Consider the following 18,624-nt stretch of genomic DNA (forward strand, 5'->3'; position numbering starts at 1 on the left):
AATGGACTCATTAAGATGTACTCTTGACCTCACAGTTGGGAGGAGTCAACATCTCTGAAGATCTATCCTGGACCTAACATAACTAATGCAATTATGAAAAAGGCACACTAGTGACTATATTTCATTTGGAGTTTGAGGAGATTTGGTATGTCTAGCAAATATCTATAGACGTACCGTGGCGAACATTCTGACTGGTTGCATCACCTTCTGGTACGAAGGCGACACTGCAAAGGAATGGAAGCAGCTGCAGAGGGCTGTAAACTCAGCCAGCTCCGTCATGGGCACTGGCCTCCACACCTTCAAGGACATCTTCAAAACGTGATGCCTCAAGAAGGCAGCATCCATCATTAAGGACCCTTACCATCCAGGACATGCCCTCTTCTCATTGCTACCATCACGGAGGTGGTACAAGATCATGAAGACACCCATTCAATGTTTTAGGAACAACTTCTTCCCCTCCAGCATCAGATTTCTGAACGGACAATGAGCCATCAACACTACCACACCCTTGGCTCTCTTTTTGTACCGCTTCTTTTAAATGTATATTTTATTGTAACCTCTAAGTTTTTATGTAATATACTGAACTGCTGCCACAAAACAATAAATGCCATGACATACAGAATGACAAACCTGATTTGTTACGATTTTGTACTTTGTTTACCCACATTGCTCCTTTACTCTTCATTCTGCGTTGTTATTGTTTAATGTTACCCCAGCTTAATGCACTTTGTAACGATTCCATGTGTATAAACAGCATGCAAGACAAGTTTTTCCACAGCATTTTGGTAAATGTGACAATAATAAACTAATTCTAATGGCAGTGGGGCAGAAGATCAGAATCACAACAGTCTATGATAGGGGAATGGTGAGAGGTTAGGGGAGCATAGACATTCATGAACTTCACTAACCTAATCACATCTCCCCCCCACCCTTCTTTCCGTAAGGACTCCATTCCATTCTCAGTGTTGCTCTGGCTGAATACACCAGTATTCTGATGATGAGACTCTCCACACCAGTACCTCTGGGATGTCTTTCTTTTACCTTCCCCACTCCCCCCGCCAATCTGTTGACAGCCCTCAATGAGGGCCAATCTCGTCTATTTCTTGCAGTTCCCTGAACCCCTCCCTTCCTTCAAGGCAGGTGTTGCATCCTCTATAGTTGTAGGGGAAGTGCTCTGAGAAGAGGAATGGTTGGATATGAAATAGTTTTAAGGGAACAGTTCTTTGGAATGAATGAAAGGGAAAATGAGGGGAAACTGCATTTAGTGGTTGAGTCTTGTTGAAGGTGGTGGAAACTCTGGAGGTGGATCAGTTGAATGTAGAGGCTTGTGGAATGAAAGGTGCAGCCCTGGAGCCTTCCCTGCATTTTCAGTTTTGATTTCCGATACTCACAGATCCACGGTGAAACTTCTTGAAGTCGTCGGAGTTCAGGGACTCACTTAACTTGGCATCTCTAAAACACAGAGCAGAATGCCGACAAACAGTGGATTATTTAACTACAGTATTCTCATGCACCGTGGTTTCCATTATCTCTGCTGACACACACGTTTGAAGTGTCTGGCTCCCTACACAAAGTTACTGATATACAAGACAAACAGTCCCAGGTTACATTAGGTTCTGTTATGAAGAAATTGACTTGTGGACTGTTCTCAACAAGACAGAAAGGTCCATTTTCTATAGTAACCCATGTCATATTGCATTATAATTCTTCAATTCCATTGAATAATCACCCTAACACTACCCATAATTTAACTGATAGAATATAATCTGTATCCAGTCATTAATGAATTACCATTAAACATTTTATTATTGTTCGTATCAGATTGAAAAATGCTTTGAAAATGTATGGGAGGATTTGTATGAAGTTGGAATTCAATAGGTCAGGTCACTGGCAACCGGAGAAGCCTCTATAACCATGTCTATGTAAATTGGTACATCTGTGTGGGTTCCAGCATCAGTAGAATAACACCCATCTTTCTAGGCCCACTGGGTAAATGGGGTCTAAGGCAGCAAGTTATGCATTTAAGCCCTTCTCCAAGGTTTAGGAAAACCATCCTCTGTACCACTGCACAGGGACAGATTATAAAGGATTTCAGGTATTTGACTCCCCCCCCCCCACCCCCCCTTCACCACTTCCAGATTCCCTCTCTCACCTTATATCCTCCCCTGCTCATCACCTCCCTTTGGTGCTCCTCCCCTTCCTTTTCTTCCATGGTCTTCAATCTATCAGATTCCCCCTTCTCCAGCCCTTCAGCTCTTTCAGCTTCCCAGCTCTTTTCTTCACCCCCTCTCCCCTTCTCTCAGTTTCACCTACCACCTTGAACTTCTTCCTCTCCTCCCCCCACCCTCTTATTCTAACTTTTCCTCTTCCTTGTCAGTCCTGAAGAGTCTCAGCCTGAAATGTCAACTGCTTACCTTTTTCCATAGATGTTGCCTGGCCTGCTGAATTCCTCCAGCAGTTTGTGTGTTTAAGTGGTAGATGCAGCAAAGATCAGGGTCACTACCTAATGTTGTAAACTGTCTCTGGTGTGTAAGCAAGAGGTAGAATCCGAAGCAACTGATGGGAGTGTGGGAAGAGCAAAATGGGAATTAGAGTCAATGGGCTCAATGGCTGCATTAAAGGATTAGCTTTCATGTTATGTGACACAATACTTCCTCCACAATTCTTAATTTCTGAGCCAAAGCAAATATGTTCCATTCCCTACTCTTATCATATGCTTTTAATGTGAAATACTTTAATCAGAGCTCCCACAATCCTCTATTTGACAAGGTGCCACACATGAGGCTGCTAAACAAGATAAGAGCCCATGGAATTATGGGAAAGTTACATACATGGATAGAGCGTTGGTTGATTGGCAGGAAACAGAGAGTGGGAATAAAGGGATCCCATTCTGGTTGGCTGCCGGTTACCAGTGGTGTTCCACAGGGGTCTGTGTTGGGGCCGCTTCTTTTTAAGTTGTATATCAACAATTTGGATTATGGAATAGATGGCTTTGTGGCTAAGTTTGCTGATGATACAAAGATAGGTGGAGGGGCCGGCAGTGCTGAGGAAACACAGTCTGCTGGGAGACTTGGATAGATTGGGGGAATGGGCAAAGAAGTAGCAAATGAATTACAATGTCAGAAAGTGTATGGTCATGCACTTTGGTAGAAGAAATAAATGGGCAGACTATTATTTAAATGGGGAGAGAATTCAAAGTTCTGAGATGCAATGGGACTTGGAAGTCCTCGTGCAGGATGCCCTTAAGGTTAACCTCCAGGTTGAAGAAGGTGAATACAATGTTGGCATTCACTTCTAGAGGAATAGAGTATAGCAGCAGGGATGTAATGTTGAGGCTCTATAAGACACTGGTAAGACCTCACTTGGAATACTGTGCGCAGTTTTGGGCGCTGTATTTAAGAAAGGATGTGCTGACATTGCAGAGGGTTCACTAGAATGATTCCAGGAATGAAAGGGTTAACATATGAAGAACGTTTGACCGCTCTTGGACTGTACTCCTTGGAGTTTTGGAGAATGAGGGGGGACCTCATAGAAACATTTCGAATGTTGAAAGGCATAGACAGAGTGGACGTGGCAAAGTTGTTTCCCAAAGTGGGGGAGTCTAGTACAAGAGAACATGACTTGAGGATTGCAGGGCCCCCATTCAGAACAGAGATACGAAAATAAAATTTTAGCCAGAGGATGGTGAATCTATGAAATTTGTTGCCACGGGTAGCAGTGGAGGCTAAGTCATTGGGTGTATTTAAGGTAGAGATTGATAGGTATCTGAGTAGTCAGGGCATCAAAGGTTATGGTGGGAAGATGGGGGAATGGGACTAAGGGGAGATTGGATCAGCTCATGATGAAATGGTGGAGCAGACTCGATGAGCTGAATGGCCGACTTCTGCTCCTTTGTCTTATGGTCTATTGTCAAGGTTATTCTACCAATTCATATAATTATCATGATAAGCCCCAGCATCATAATGAAAGGTTCTGCTGCAATATACTGTACATCAGAGGACACAAATCCATTACCTTCCACGTGAGCGCAATTCAAAGCTATCCTCTTCCACTGAGGTCTCAATTGCATCCAGGTTTGGGGAGGGGCTGCGGTCACTTTGTAAGGAGTCCATTTCTACTGGAGGCTTTAGCCTGTAGTAACAGAACAACTTGTCAGCATTGTCCATGTGTATTGGCCTACTTAACAACAACAACAATTTGGGTATACGTAAAACTCTAAGGGAGGAAACTTCTTCAGGTTCTTCACAACAAAGAAATTAGACCAAAATATATGGTATTTTGCCACTTAGCAATTCCAAGTGATATAGATTGTAAGAAAGGTGACCAAAACCTCAGTCCAAACAACAAGTTTTAAAGGTCTTCAACCTGAAATAATAATTGTTACTCTTTCTGCCAATTCTGCCAAACTTTGCTGAATGTTTCTATCATTTTCCATTTAACACCTTTCTTAAAAGGTAACAGAGGGAGGCAGGCAGAAAAGTAGACAGACTAAATTAAATGACACTGGTTCAGAACATTAAAGAGTTCAATTAAAACAGGCAAGTTTTCAGTAGCTTTGAACAGTGAGTCTCAGGTTAAATTTCACAGAGGATGATTACATCAGCTCGTCAGAGTGGAGCAGAGAACTGAGGACCACTGCTTCATGCTCTATCAACTCCTTCTCGAGCTGTTGAAACAATGTTAATGGAATAACAAGCAAATATTTCATAACACACGATTAGTCTCCTGGGCATATACTGCTTCATTGATTTTCCTATCTGACCACACAGTAATCATCTGATAAAGAGATTGAATCCTTCAGGGGAAGTCTAATTCCATTCTGCTCTTTCAGCAGAGTCAATGTAGTCTGTCCGATTCATTTAATCAATTAGCCACTCACATAGAAGTGATGGCCACAGTTTTGCAAAAACAAAAGAACTTTCTTCAAAAATGGAGCTAACCAAAACCGGTTATAGTCCACCACAAATTCACAAAAGAACATGGGTGAGGAAGGTTCAAAAACTCACTTCAAATAAAAAACAAGCTGATTTAGTCCATGTTCTATATTAACATTGATTTTCCAATTCTCAAATCTCAATTCTAATGTTAGCAAACTGATCAGAAGGAAAAAGCAGTCACACCAAACACTAATCCATTAAACAGCAGGCTGTCAGTAAAACAACATTCAAGCATTTAGTCACCACATACCCCACCATCAACATCTAAGGGGTCATCCAGAACCCCGGCTAGACAGTAACAGTAATGCCACAGCTACAGGAGGTGAGAGGCTGGGTATCCCAGAATGACTGACTTACCTCCCAACAACCCAAAATCCCTCTACGCTCTACAAGCAGGTGATACAATATTCTACATTTGCCTGGATGATTGCAACACCAAAAACACTCACACACCAACCAGGACAAAGCAACCCTCTAGACGGTCAATCCATCCATCATCATAAACCTTCAATCTTTTCACCACAAACACACAAAAGGTTCGAAGGTTCATTTATTATCATAGTATACAACTCTGAAATTCTTCTTTCCAGATAGCCACAAAACCAACAGAACAGAAACACAGCCATCAACCCCCAAAACCCTCCTCCCTGCACAAAAAATGAAACAGGCACATCGACCCCCAAAATCACCCTCCCCCACAATGAGAGAGATCGGGCAAAAAAAACAGAACATGAAAAAACTGTACGACTGAGAGAAGTCTGCAGTCCAAGTCCACGTCCATATCCCAAAACGCAGAAAACCTGGGTAACATTCTCTGGGCACAACAGCAGACCTTTCCCTCTGTGGCACTAGAGCAATCCCCCAGCAATCGAAAGGCAGTCTCCCCTCTCCAGCAGCAGAGTGATCTCAACAGCAATCAAAAAGGCAGGCAGCCAGCGCTCACCTTCCGCATTCACCTTGATGCTTCAATCTCCCTCGTCGCTTTAACCGGCGAAATGGAGTCGAACATCAACTCGCACTCTGCAGCCATCCACAGCCTCCTCACCACGAATTTGCATATGCTGCCTCTGCCTCCCGGAATCATCTAGGAGACCGCACAGCATTGAAACACCCAAACAAACTGCAAATCACCGGCCCCGACAGTTCCAGAATAACAATCAGGATGAAAATATAAAAGACATAAAGGAAGTGAAATACAAGGTTTCATGATCTATCCAGAAGATTTCAACCAAAGGAGTGTTGTACACAGGCACCATCTTGACTGAAAACCACAATGGCTACAGTCTACAAAATCACAACAAGCTATTCTTACTGGAACTCCTGAATGTACAACCTCTTCACCAAGGACAAAAGCAACAGATACAGTGGCATGCAAAAGTTTGGGCACCCCAGTCAAAGTTTCTATTACTGTGAATAGCTAACGAGTAAAAGATGACATGATTACCAAAAGGCATGAAGTTAAAGATGACACAGTTCTTTAATATTTTTAAGCAAGATTACTTTTATTCCATCTTTTACAGTTTCAAAATAACAAAAAAGGAAAAGGGCCCAAAGCAAAAGTTTGGGCACCCTGCATGGTCAGTACTTAGTAACACCCCCTTTGGCAAGTATCACGGCTTGTAAACGCATTCTGTAGCCAGCTAAGAGCCTTTCAATTCTTGTTTGGGGGATTTTCACCCATTCTTCCTTGCAAAGGGCTTCTAGTTCTCTGAGATTCTTGGGCCGTCTTGCATGCACTGCTCCTTTGAGGTCTATCCACACATTTTCGATGATGTTTAGGTCAGGGGACTGTGAGGGCCACGGCAAAACCTTCACCTTATGCCTCTTGAGGTAGTCCATTGTGGATTTTGAGGTGTGTTTAGGATCAGTATCTTGTTGTAGAAGCCATCTTCTTTTCATCTTCAGCTTTTTTTTAAAAAACAGACAGTGTGACGTTTGCTTCCAGAATTTGTTGGTATTTAATTGAATTCATTCTTCCTTCTACCAGTGAAATGTTCCCCGTGCCACTGGCTGCAACACAAGCCCAAATCATGATCGATCCATCCCTGTGCTTAACAGTTTGGAGAGGTGGTTTTTTCATGAAATTCTGCACCCTTTTTTCTCCAAACATACCTTTGCTCGTTGCAGCCAAAAAGTTCTATTTTAACTTCATCAGTCCACAGGACTTGTTTCCAAAATGCATCAGACTTGTTTAAATGTTCCTTTGCAAACTTCTGATGCTGAATTTTGTGGTGAGGACGCAGGAAAGGTTTTCTTCTGATGACTCTTCCATGAAGGTCATATTTGTGCAGGTGTCGCTGCACAGTAGAACAGTGCAACACCACTCCAAAGTCTGCTAAATCTTCCTGAAGGTCTTTTGCAGTCAAACAGAGGTTTTGATTTGCCTTTCTAGCAATCCTACGAGCAGTTCTCTCAGAAAGTTTTCTTGGTCTTCCAGACCTCAACTTGACCTGCACCGTTCCTGTTAACTGCCATTTCTTAATTATATTACAAACTGAGGAAACAGCTACCTGAAAACACTTTGCTATCTTCTTATAGCCTTCTCCTGCTTTGTGGGCATCATTTATTTTAATTTTCAGAGTGCTAGGCAGCTGCTTAGAGGAACCCATGGCTGCTGATTGAAGGGACAAGGTTTGAGGAGTCAGGGTATTTATAAAGCTTTGAAATTTGCATCACCTGGCCTTTCCTAACGATGACTGTGAACAAGCCATAGCCCTAACAAGCTTATTAAGGTCTGAGACCTTCATAAAAGTTATCTGAGAGTTCAAATCTCTTGGAGTGCCAAAACTTTTGCATGGTGTTCCCTTCCTTTTTTTCATTCTAAAATGGTACAAAACAAAAATAATACATTAATCTTGCTTAAAATGTTGAAAAGAATGTTTCATCTTTAACTTTATGACTTTTGGAAATCAGTTCATCATCTACTCACTTAACTATTCACAGTAACAGAATTTTTGACTAGGGATGCCCAAACATTTGCATGCCACCCTTCAGGTTCTGTAGCGTCCTGACATAGAACTACATCACTGGCCTGTGGCTGTCACTGGATTCAAATCTTGGAACTCATTCTCCAACAGCAGGACTACAGTGGTTCATCAACCTCTACTTTAAATATACCCAATGATTTGGTCTCCACAGTCATCTATGACAATGAATTAAACAGATTCACCACCCTCTGGCTAAAGAAATTCTTCCTCATCTCTGTTCTAAAGCAATGTCCTTCTACTCTGAGGCTGTGCCCTGTGTTCCTGGATTCCCCCACTACCAGAAACATCCTCTCCACATCCACTATCTAGTCCTTTCAATGTTCCATAGGTTTCAATGAGATCCCCCCCTCATTCTTCTAAACTCCAGACAGTACAGGCCCACAGCCATTAAATGCTCATCTGTTAACCTGTTCTTTCCCAGGATCATTCTCATGAACCTCCTCGCGTTTTGGTTTACTTGTGTTCTTCAGCTGGAATTCAACATCTTAATATGACTGTAATTTAATAGAAATCCTTAAACCTTGAGGCAATTAGGGATGGGCAAATAAATGTTAGCCTTGCTAGTGATGCACAGATTCCCAAGAGGTGAATAATAAAACAGATCCTCTTTAATGATAGTCACAAGCTGAATGTAGCAAATGTTGTGCTTACTTAAAAACAAAGAGACTAAAAGCCACTATTTATTTCAGTATCAGTCACAGGCTCAGGATATCCCAAAGTGCAGTCGATATTATGCTGTAAGAGCTATTTTTGTACACAAGTAAAAATGTAAAGGGAGGTGGAGGTTAAGGCTGAAAACACCAGAAAATATAGAATGTCTATTGGATTTAGAGCAGAATGGCCCAATTCTGTTATAAATCTTATGTCACAAACAGAGCAGGAGAATGAAGGGAGATTTGATAGATGTATACAAAATTATTAAGAGTATAGATAGTGCTATTTCCTCTGAGCCTGGGTGGGACTACAACTAGAGGTCATAGGTTTTGGGTGAAAGGTGAAATGTTTAAGGGTAACACTAAGGGAGCTTCTTCACTCTGTGGTTGGTGAGAGTGTGGACCAAGCTGCTAGCTGAAGTGGTGGATGGGGGGTTCAATTTCAATTTGAATAGGTACATGGATGGGAGGGGTATGGAAGGCCATGGTCGATGAGACTGGGCAGGTTTAACAGTTCAGCACGGACCTGTTTATGTGCTGTAGAGTTCTATGACTGTTTGATTAGGGACCTCATGCTTTGCTCTATCTATATATCTTTCTTCAAGTCATAAGTCCATAAGATATAGGGGTAGTAGGCCATTCGGCCCATCGAGTGCTCCACCATTCAATCATGGGCTGATCCAATTCTTCCAGTCACCCCCACTCCCCTACTTTCACCCCATACTCAAAGTCATTTTACTTTCATGTATTTGTTTAAGATCCATGATACAAAAAGAAAGGCTAGTTTATAATTGCATCTTCACAACTCGGAACGTCCCCAAACAGGTTCATAAATCAAAAGCAACGGCTGTTTTCATATAGAAAGTATGAAAAACAATTCACAAAGAGCAATCTCACACAGAGCAGGGTATCGCTTGGATGACAGGTCTCATTTTAATCTCTTATCGACAATCCAGCACCTAGATGCTGCTCTCTCAATCCTGCAGACCAATATTGAGATGATTCACTCGTCTCTGGGATGAGGACTCAGTTTACAAATTCCGATTTAAAGGCAAGAATATGACACAACGAGTCACAAGATCACTCTGATTGTTTTGTTCCCAAAGTAACTTGCCTTCTGTCTCTAACCCTCTTCCCACTAGAAGTAACAGAACAGCATGGAACTTCTTAATTTTTTAAAGAGCTTGTCTCACAGAAATATCACAAATATGAAGGTTGCTAGGGATGAAGGACATCATTCTCATTTCAGGTTTCCTAACGACATATTCAGTCCATCAAGTCTATGATGGATATCAGAACACTCCTATCCATCTCACTCCATCACCCATTTCCCTGGAACCGATTCTCTCCAGTGTGCTCCTCAGCTCTCCCAGGCAAATTACAATAACTGTTTAACATAGAACAGTATTGAACAAGCGCTTCGGCTCACGATGTTATGCCGGCATTTTAACCTACTCCAAGATCAATCTAACCCCTCCTACAAAACCTACCAATCTGTGTGTCTTTGGGACATAGGAGGGGCACTGGAGCACCCAAAGGAGATCCACATGGCCAGAAGGAGAGCATGCAAACCTCACAGGGACAGCACCAGGGGAACTGGGACTGAACCCAGTCACTGGAGACTGGAGCGACAGGACCACCTGCTGTACCACCATGCCACACATCTCTGCATAGCAATCTAGCAACAAGAAGCTGGCTCACAGACTGACTGGCAACTGTACATTGCCCCTGGTGTGGGGGTGAGAAGTAGAATCGGGGGTGGGGTTTGGGAGCTGATGGGAATGAGGAGATTAAAATGAGATTGGTGTAATTACAGACAGAGGATATGCCTCATGCTGTTTAATTGCAACTCTATGAAAGAAAAACATTCAAGAAAACTGCATGTAAACTGCGGCACCACAATACAGTGACTGGCACAGTAAACAGGGTACTTAAAACTTCTCAGTAAAGGCTTATCTTCTTTAAATAGTACCCATGCAAAAAGGATTCCAATTAAATTACAGCCACATTAAGGCATCAAATACCAGCTGAGGAACACAAATAAAGTACTCAAGTCTGTCTTCTCTTAGCATTCCTAACGGTGGGAGACATTGGCTGCTTGTTGGCGCAGAGCTACCGCACAATGGGAACAGTGTATTCTCTGGAGCACAAGCCCTCATCTACAACCAAAGCTCCAAGCAGAGTATGTACAGAGGAACAGTCTATAACTCTCCACTGGAAGGGGAGGGGAATGGAAATTTCCACTGCAGAATAGAAAGCTTTTTTAAAAATATTTCTGCTTTGTATTTAAAAGATTATCTTAAGGTATCTTAAAGGGAGGGAATAAGAAAAGATTTTGCTAAACTTTGCCTGGATGAAGAGGTCACCTGGAAAATCCATTAGCAAGGAAGTCATACCGTGAGAAGAATGATAGCCAACATGCATTTAGTTTTCACTAAATTTAGATTACTATCATATGCACTGTGAGAAAAAGGCTTCTCACAAAATGTCCTTGTAAATTGCAAAACACAGCTAACATCTCAGTAGCTCATAATCCAGCTTCAATGGTCCATTGACCATCTTAAAAAAAACTCCACTATCTAGCTATAATATTCCACTAACTAGTTGCAATACTCCACTTATTGGGATACCCACCATCCTAAACATTCTGCTATAACAGCAGGAAATTCTGGAAAAATGCCCCAGCAAGTCAGGTAGCATCTGTGGAAAGAGAAACTTAATGCTTTGGAACTGTGGGCCTTCAATGTATCTCAAATGTTGATTGTTTCCCTCACCACAGATGCTAGCCAACTTGCTGAGTTTTTCCAGAATTCTTGTTTTTAATTTCAGTTTTCTGGCATCTGCAGATTTTTTTTAATATAATTTTTTTTAATATTGTAGCTAGTAATACCCTTACTAGCTACAATATACACTACAAAGTAAAAATTATCTTCATTTGTCACATATACACAAAACTATACAATGAAATGTGTTATTTGTGTCATGACCAACACAGTCCAAAGTTATACTGGGGGCAGACAGCCACGAGTATCGCCATGCTTTTTGTGCCAGTATCGCTTGCCCACAACTTACTAACTCTAAGTTTTGGAATGTGGGAGGAAACGCACGTGGTCACTGGGAGAACGTACAAATTCCTTACAGACAGCAGTGGGAATTAAACCCTAATCGCTGGTACTGTAAAGTGTACTTCTCTATACCAACAACTCATTGACCTCAATGCCACAATACTTGCTGCCCCATATATCTCAGGCAATGTTCCAATCATCAGGGTCAGTCTGAGCAGGGTTGGCCTGTTTTCCTTCCCAGAAGGTGCCTTGGTTACCAAGAGAGTTTAAATTAATCACTTTGGACTGAAAAGCCAGTAAACTGGTGAGGATCACAAAATGAATGGGGTGTCTTTAAAATCCTACTTATTGACTGAAGTTCTTTGGAGAGGACCATCATCCTTCCCTGGATGAATCTATGGCTAGATCGACTGAAGTACTCAAGAACCCACCCAAACAACTACTACAAAGCACAGTAACAGGCCCATGGCAGTGGCCTATGCACTGGATTCAGACTTTGTGGAATTGCTGGCAAAACTTGCCAGGCTTCTGTGAACACTGGAAGACTGTGGCTGAATTAGGATTCAAACCCATCTGTCCATGTATCAGCCTGACACAGCTGCATAAGATCATCGTGCTGTTCATCCAACTTCTCAGATCCCACTGTCCCAGTCACTGGTTATGTTTTACCCCACAAGCAGGGCATACCCTGCCTATGTTTCTCAATGCCTTGGAAAATCAGCCAACACAGTCAAAGACCCCTCCCATTCCAGACATTCTCTCTTCTCCCACCCTCCAATCAGACTTTAGGGCGAGAGGGGAATCAGGGCAACTTTTCATGCAGAAGGAAGTGAATATAATGAATGAGCAAATGGTTGAGGCAAGTACAACAGTACTCTTTAAGAAGCACTTGGTTAGGTACATGGAGAGGCAGGGCTTGGGGGAGATATGGGCCAAACATAGGAAATTGGGATAAGCTGTGTGAACCCTAGGGTTATACCCCTCATGATTTCATGACACTATACAAAGTCACCCCCAGAACTAGCTACGCTCCAGGAAAAATGTAACAACCTCTCTTTATAATTCAAGTCCTCCAGACCCAGCAATGTCCTCACAAATCTTTCCTGCAAAAAGCGTCTACCCAAAATTGCTGAATTCAAAATAGAACGTGGAAGAAGCCATCCAAGTTAGACAATTAGGTGCTGCCACTAGCATTTACATTGGGCACAACAGTATAGAAGGCCCCTTAGGTAGGACATAGTGGAAGTGAAATGGAAAATTAAAATGGCAGACAACAGGAAATTCAGGGTCACTCTTTTGAACTCAGCATGGGTGCCCTGCAAAGTGATCAGAGTCCGAGTATGATGTCTCCAGTGGGGAGCAGACTGTATTGTGAGCATCCAATGTATTTGTATATCACCTTTCAAATCTCAAAACTTTCCAGCCAATGAAGGCTTTTGAAGTACGGTCATTGTTTTTAACGTGGCAATGTTTAGATATATTTGAATATAGTTTAAATGCAATGCCAAAAGTACAGAGCTATAAAAAATCCTACTGTTGATTACAAGTACAGTAACCTTCGCAAAGCTTGTCTGGGCCCACAGTACATCAACCAGTTTACACAAGACTGCAACTTGTACTTTCACACAGATGAGATCACAATGTGATTATCAAGCACATCCTGAGTTGATTCATACTGTACAATCCCCCACCCTTCCCAAAGTGGAGACTGCTGGGCCTTTCCGACAAGAAACGTCCTCTATCACTTGATTCTTCTTAGTTAACACAAGCGCGAGGGAAACATTTGAGCAGTTTACTGGTTAGAATGGGCTTGTATAGTTATTATTATTATTGCCTGCTTAAGCAGCAGGAATAGGCATATGCTCTTTATGCCTGCTCTGGTATTCATCGAGATCATGGCTGATCTATCTGCTATTTTCCAGTACTATCCTTGTATCCCAATTCCCGTAAGGTCTAGAAATCTATCAACCTCCATTTTGAAAGAATCCTTTAACACTCACCAGGGAAGAGAATTCCAAAGATTCACCATTCTCCAAGTAAAGATATGTTTCCTCATCTTTATCTAATTGACCTATCCCCTCATTCTTAAATTCCTCCCACACCCAGTTCTAGACTCCTCAGCCAGAGGAAATACCCTCCCCATAGTAATCATGTTGAGTTCTTCCAGAATTTCCTAAGTTTCAGTGAGTATTCTAAACACAGGCCTCATCAGTTCAACATCTTCTCATGCGCCAAACTCCTTTACCAAATCATTGATACGTATCATGGATGGTGGGGGTTCCAAGCATTAGATCCATGTGATCTGCCACGGTTCATTGCCTGTGGCTTGTTTATTCCCATTCTTTACCACCTCTCCAATAAATTCCCAATCAACAGCAGTAAATGATACCATGATTCCACGTAGTCTGCTGGCCAAACTTCTACATGGAACAACATCAAAAACTTTCTGAAAACCTATTCATCCACCTTTTTCTCTTAGCTACTCTACTAGTCACAACTTCAAAGGACTTCAACAGATTCAGTCAAATATAATTGCCCTTTCATAAATCCATGCTAACTCTACTCAATCTTACTATTCTTTTCAAGACTTTGTTATGACATCCTTCTGATGATGTACAAAATCATGAGGAGTATTGGTAAAGTGAACAGTTAAATATTTTTTTCATAATACAGGGGTTTAAAACCAGAAAGCACACTTTAAGGTGAGGGGAAAATTTTTAAAAGACCAGAAGAGCAAATTCTTCTGATCGAGGACGAGGTGGATATTGAACAAGCTGCCAATGGAAGCAGTTGAGAAAGGAACAATGGCAATGTTTCAAAGACATTTTGACCGGTACATGGACAGAAGAGATTTAGGGAGGTATGGACCAAATGTAAACAAATGGGATTAGCTTAGACAGGCATCATGGTTGGCATAGACAAGTTGGCCTATTTCTGTCCTGTATTGCTCTACGAGTCTTCATTATAGATTCCAGCAATTCCCCTGGCATTAGGCTAACAGAACAGCTGTTCCGTCTACTTTCCCTTTCTCCAAGTGGGGTCACATTTACTACACTGGCCAATCCACTGGAACAGTTCCAGCAGCCACAGAATTCTGGAAGATGACACCAGAGTATTCACAATCTCTGAAATCAGCTCTTTCAAAATGCTGGAATGGAACATTATGTCTTTGAGATTTATCAGTGCTCAAACTCATCAACCCCTGTCCTGTGATTTATTTGACTAAAACTTCAGCTTTCATTCTCACAGTAGCCTCAAGCTTTTAACTGAAAAGAGCAGCACATCCTCTATAAAAACAATTAGACAAATACTCCAAAGCAACAATTTCTGGATATTATGAAATTATGGAAGATAGCTCTACAAAGTGCCAGCAGTTAATTGGGCCAAAGGGCCTATGTTTTGTAACCCTTTGATCCTCTATATTTTGTGGAAAATAAATTCCTGTGCTGAATTACTTCTATAAAACCATCACCAGGCTGGATAAACCAATAAATGACTCCATAAACCTTAGATTTGCATGCATTTCCTGGTTATAAAACATTGTTTCTATTGTCATAGCTACAAACTTTGGTAATAAAGAGATGTATCCCCATGTATGACAGTACTACACTGGAAGATATCAGTGTAATGTTAACCCTCCACTCTCAATCTTTGCTGTCTGGACTTAGATTTAAGCTAGATTTATTTTCACTCATTTGTTAGAATCCCGCAGAAGACTGAGTAATTCACATATTTAACAAATGCCTTACTTTAGATAAAGAATGCCCTACATAAGTGAGGGATATGTCACAGATACACATGTTTGGGTCAAATACCATTTTCAACCAAACATTATCAAACAGCACTAGCAGATACCAAGAATGAGGAGAAAAATCAATGAAAATCTGCACCTTTTAAGCATCCTAAAGATGTTTCATCTGGAGCAAGAGAAAATCTTTCTCTTGGAAATCCGAGCAAAACACACAAAATGCTGGAGGAACTCAGCACGCCAGGCAGCATCTACGGAAAAGAGAACAGTCGATGTTTCGGGCCAAGACCCTTCAGCAGGACTGAAGAAAAAAAGCTGAGGAGTAGATTAAAAAGGTGACCGGAGGGGAGAGAGAAACACAAGGTGATGGGTGTAACCTGAAGGGTGAGGGATGAAGTACAGAACTGGGAGGTTGATTGGTGAAAGAGATAGAGCTGGAGAAGGGGTAGTCTGATAGAAGAGGACAGAAGGCCATGGAAGTGAGGAGCAGCACCAGAGGGAGGCAATGGGCTTACAAGGAGATAAGGAGAGAGAGGAAAAGGGAATGGGAAATGGTGAAGGGGGGTAATTACTAGAAGTTTGAGAACTCGATGTTCATGCCATCGGCTTGGAAGCTACCCAGACAGAATATAAGGTGTTGTTCCTCCAACCCAAGTGTGGCCTCATCACAACAGTGGAGGAGGCCATGGATAAACATATCAGAATGGGAATGGGAAGTGGAATTAAAATGTGTGGCCACTGGAAGATCCCGCTTGTTCTGGCAAATGGAGCGCAGGTGCTCAGCAAAATGGCCCCACCACCAAGCACCTATTCCACCCTCCCCCCACTTTCTGCTTTCCCTACGCGACTCCATTGTCCATTCATCCCTCCCCTCTGATCTCCCTCCTGGCACTTATCCTTGCAAGTTCAATAAATGCTATACCTGCCCCTACACCTCCCTTATTACCATTCAGGGCCCCAAACAATCCTTCCAGGTGAGGTGGTACTTCACCTGCGAGTCTGTTGGGGGTCATATATTGTGTCAGGTGCTCCCGGTGTGACTGCTTCGCCGAGCATCTACGCTCTGTCCACCAGAAAAAGCGGGATCTCCCAGTGGCCACCCATTTTAATTCCACTTCCCATTCCAATATGTCTATCCATGGCCTCCTCCACTGTTGTGATGAGGCCACACTTGGGTTGGAGGAGCAACACCTTGTATTGCATCTGGGTAGCCTCCAACCTGATGACATGAACATCAATTTCTCGAACTTCCGGTAATCACTTCCCCATTCCCCATCTCCTTTTCCCTCTCTCACCTCATCTCCTTGCCCATCCATCATCTCCCTCTGGTGCTCCTCCCCACTTTTCTTTCTACCATGGCCTTCTGTCCTCTTCTATCAGACTCCCCCTTCTCCAGCTGTAATTCTTTCACTATTTAACTTCCCAGCTATTTACTCTATCACTTTGTGTTTCTCTCTCCCCCCACCTTTTAAATCTACTCTTCAGCCTTTTTTTCTCTAGCCCTGCCAAAGGGTCTCAGCCCAAAATGTCGACTGTACTCTTTTCCATAGATGCTGCCTGGCTTGCTGAGTTCCTCCAGCTATTTTTGTGGCTGTTTCAACAGCAGAGTTAGTAGACAAAAATTTACACTAAATTGCAGGGAGTGATGAGGGTCCAGAAAAATCTGAGAGAGCACTTTAAGGAGCAGAAGAGGCTGAAGTAAAAAGAACAATCAAGAGTGACTTCACCACAAAGATTCTGCATTTCACAATATGTTCCCGTGACAGGCAATAAACCAGCTACTCATCAGTAATTCCAAAACCTCTTGAATTTCTCCATAAAAAGATTGGCTAACAGCTACCAACGAACAGCAGTGAGAAGACCAAAACTTAAGACCACGCCTGAAATACAGCCACAATTGTGAACAGAGTACAAGTTATGATCCCATAAGCACAAGTAATATAATAATCAAGGAACTCTTGGTCTTTTCAAATCATTACAGCAAGAATGGTTCTCTTGAGAGGGCAGATGGGACTTAATTTGACATCAGATCCTAAAGGGAGCACCTTAGTTGGTTGCTGCACTGGAGTACCAGCCTGGGGTTTGATCTAAACTTCCTAAGCATCTTGTGAAACCACAAACTAACCCGAGGAGAGAGTGGAATCCAATGAACTGCTGCTGTAGTAAGAGAGGTAGAGTTGTGGGGGATGGGAGGGAGAAACAAAATATAACCAAGCGGAAGACAGAGAACAGTAACCCAATCTAGCGTGCAATGTTCCAACATAAAGCACCTGGGCTGTGTGCTCATCTGAATGATGCACTGACAGCCGGTACAATCTTCCGCAATGACGCACCTGTTGGATAGCTGACCTCTGCGAGAACTTAGATCAGCCGGGTGGATAAACCGAGAGGTCACAGCTAAAAAACAAGGGAAGAACCAAGAGTGGCATGAAAAAAAAAAGAATTTGTCTCGGTACAGACTGCCATCTGCAAATGTTATGGAGGCAGGTGCTGATGTAGCTTTCTAGAAGAAACTAGATAAATATGGTTGAAAAAAACTTACAATGGCTACAAAGAAAGAACCAGAAATGGAACCATATTACTCAGGCAGAGACAAGATGGGCTGAACAGCCTGCTTGCTTGTTGTAATGGTGTTGTGATTGTACATCTTCACTCTGCGGGGGCAAGGCAGATGGACAGCACCTACCACACACCCCTATCAGCAAACAGCCTGCCCCAGGGGACCCTAGCTATAGGCAGTTTCTACCAAAGGGACCCCGGCTACAAGCAGATAGCCCTTAAGAGGCCCTGATACAGGCAGACAGGACCACCCCCCCCCCCACATGGGTCCGTGGCTACAGACAGGACCACCCCCCCCCCCCACATGGGTCCGTGGCTACAGACAGGACCACCCCCCCCCACATGGGTCCGTGGCTACAGACAGGACCACCCCCCCCCCCCCACATGGGTCCGTGGCTACAGACAGGACCACCCCCCCACATGGGTCTGTGGCTACAGACAGGACCACCCCCCCCCCCCACATGGGTCCGTGGCTACAGACAGACAACCCCCACCCACACCCCGAGGGGCCCTGGCTAGAGACTGGGACAGCCCTCGAGGGGACCCGGCTGCAGGCAGAAATCCCCTCCGTTTCCCTCCGCCTCCCGCGTGGTCACGTGGCCTTCCCCGGCGGCGGCAGCTGCTCCCACTCTGCCGACTGAAATGCCATTTAAAGGGATGGAGACCGCAGCCCGC

The 18,624-nt window shown here is 43.0% G+C and overlaps 1 protein-coding gene across 6 annotated transcripts in view; it reads right to left on the minus strand.

Annotated features, from left to right (window-relative positions):
* Positions 1–18,624, minus strand: part of gramd2aa (GRAM domain containing 2Aa) — a 60,183-nt gene that overhangs the window by 35,209 nt on the left and 6,350 nt on the right. For 5 of the 6 annotated variants that reach the window (XM_073024925.1, XM_073024920.1, XM_073024921.1 and 2 more), the window contains exons 3-4: positions 4,015–4,131; positions 1,392–1,452 (exon numbers count right to left, since the gene is read on the minus strand). In XM_073024925.1, coding sequence (XP_072881026.1) covers positions 1,392–1,452; positions 4,015–4,131 — 178 coding nt within the window. Of the gene's footprint in view, positions 1–1,391; positions 1,453–4,014; positions 4,132–5,880; positions 6,022–18,624 lie in introns of all 6 variants that reach the window. The other variant, XM_073024924.1, reaches the window with a different exon arrangement.

The sequence above is a fragment of the Hemitrygon akajei genome, chromosome 21, assembly GCF_048418815.1.
Source record: "Hemitrygon akajei chromosome 21, sHemAka1.3, whole genome shotgun sequence".
Classification (NCBI taxonomy): domain Eukaryota; kingdom Metazoa; phylum Chordata; class Chondrichthyes; order Myliobatiformes; family Dasyatidae; genus Hemitrygon; species Hemitrygon akajei.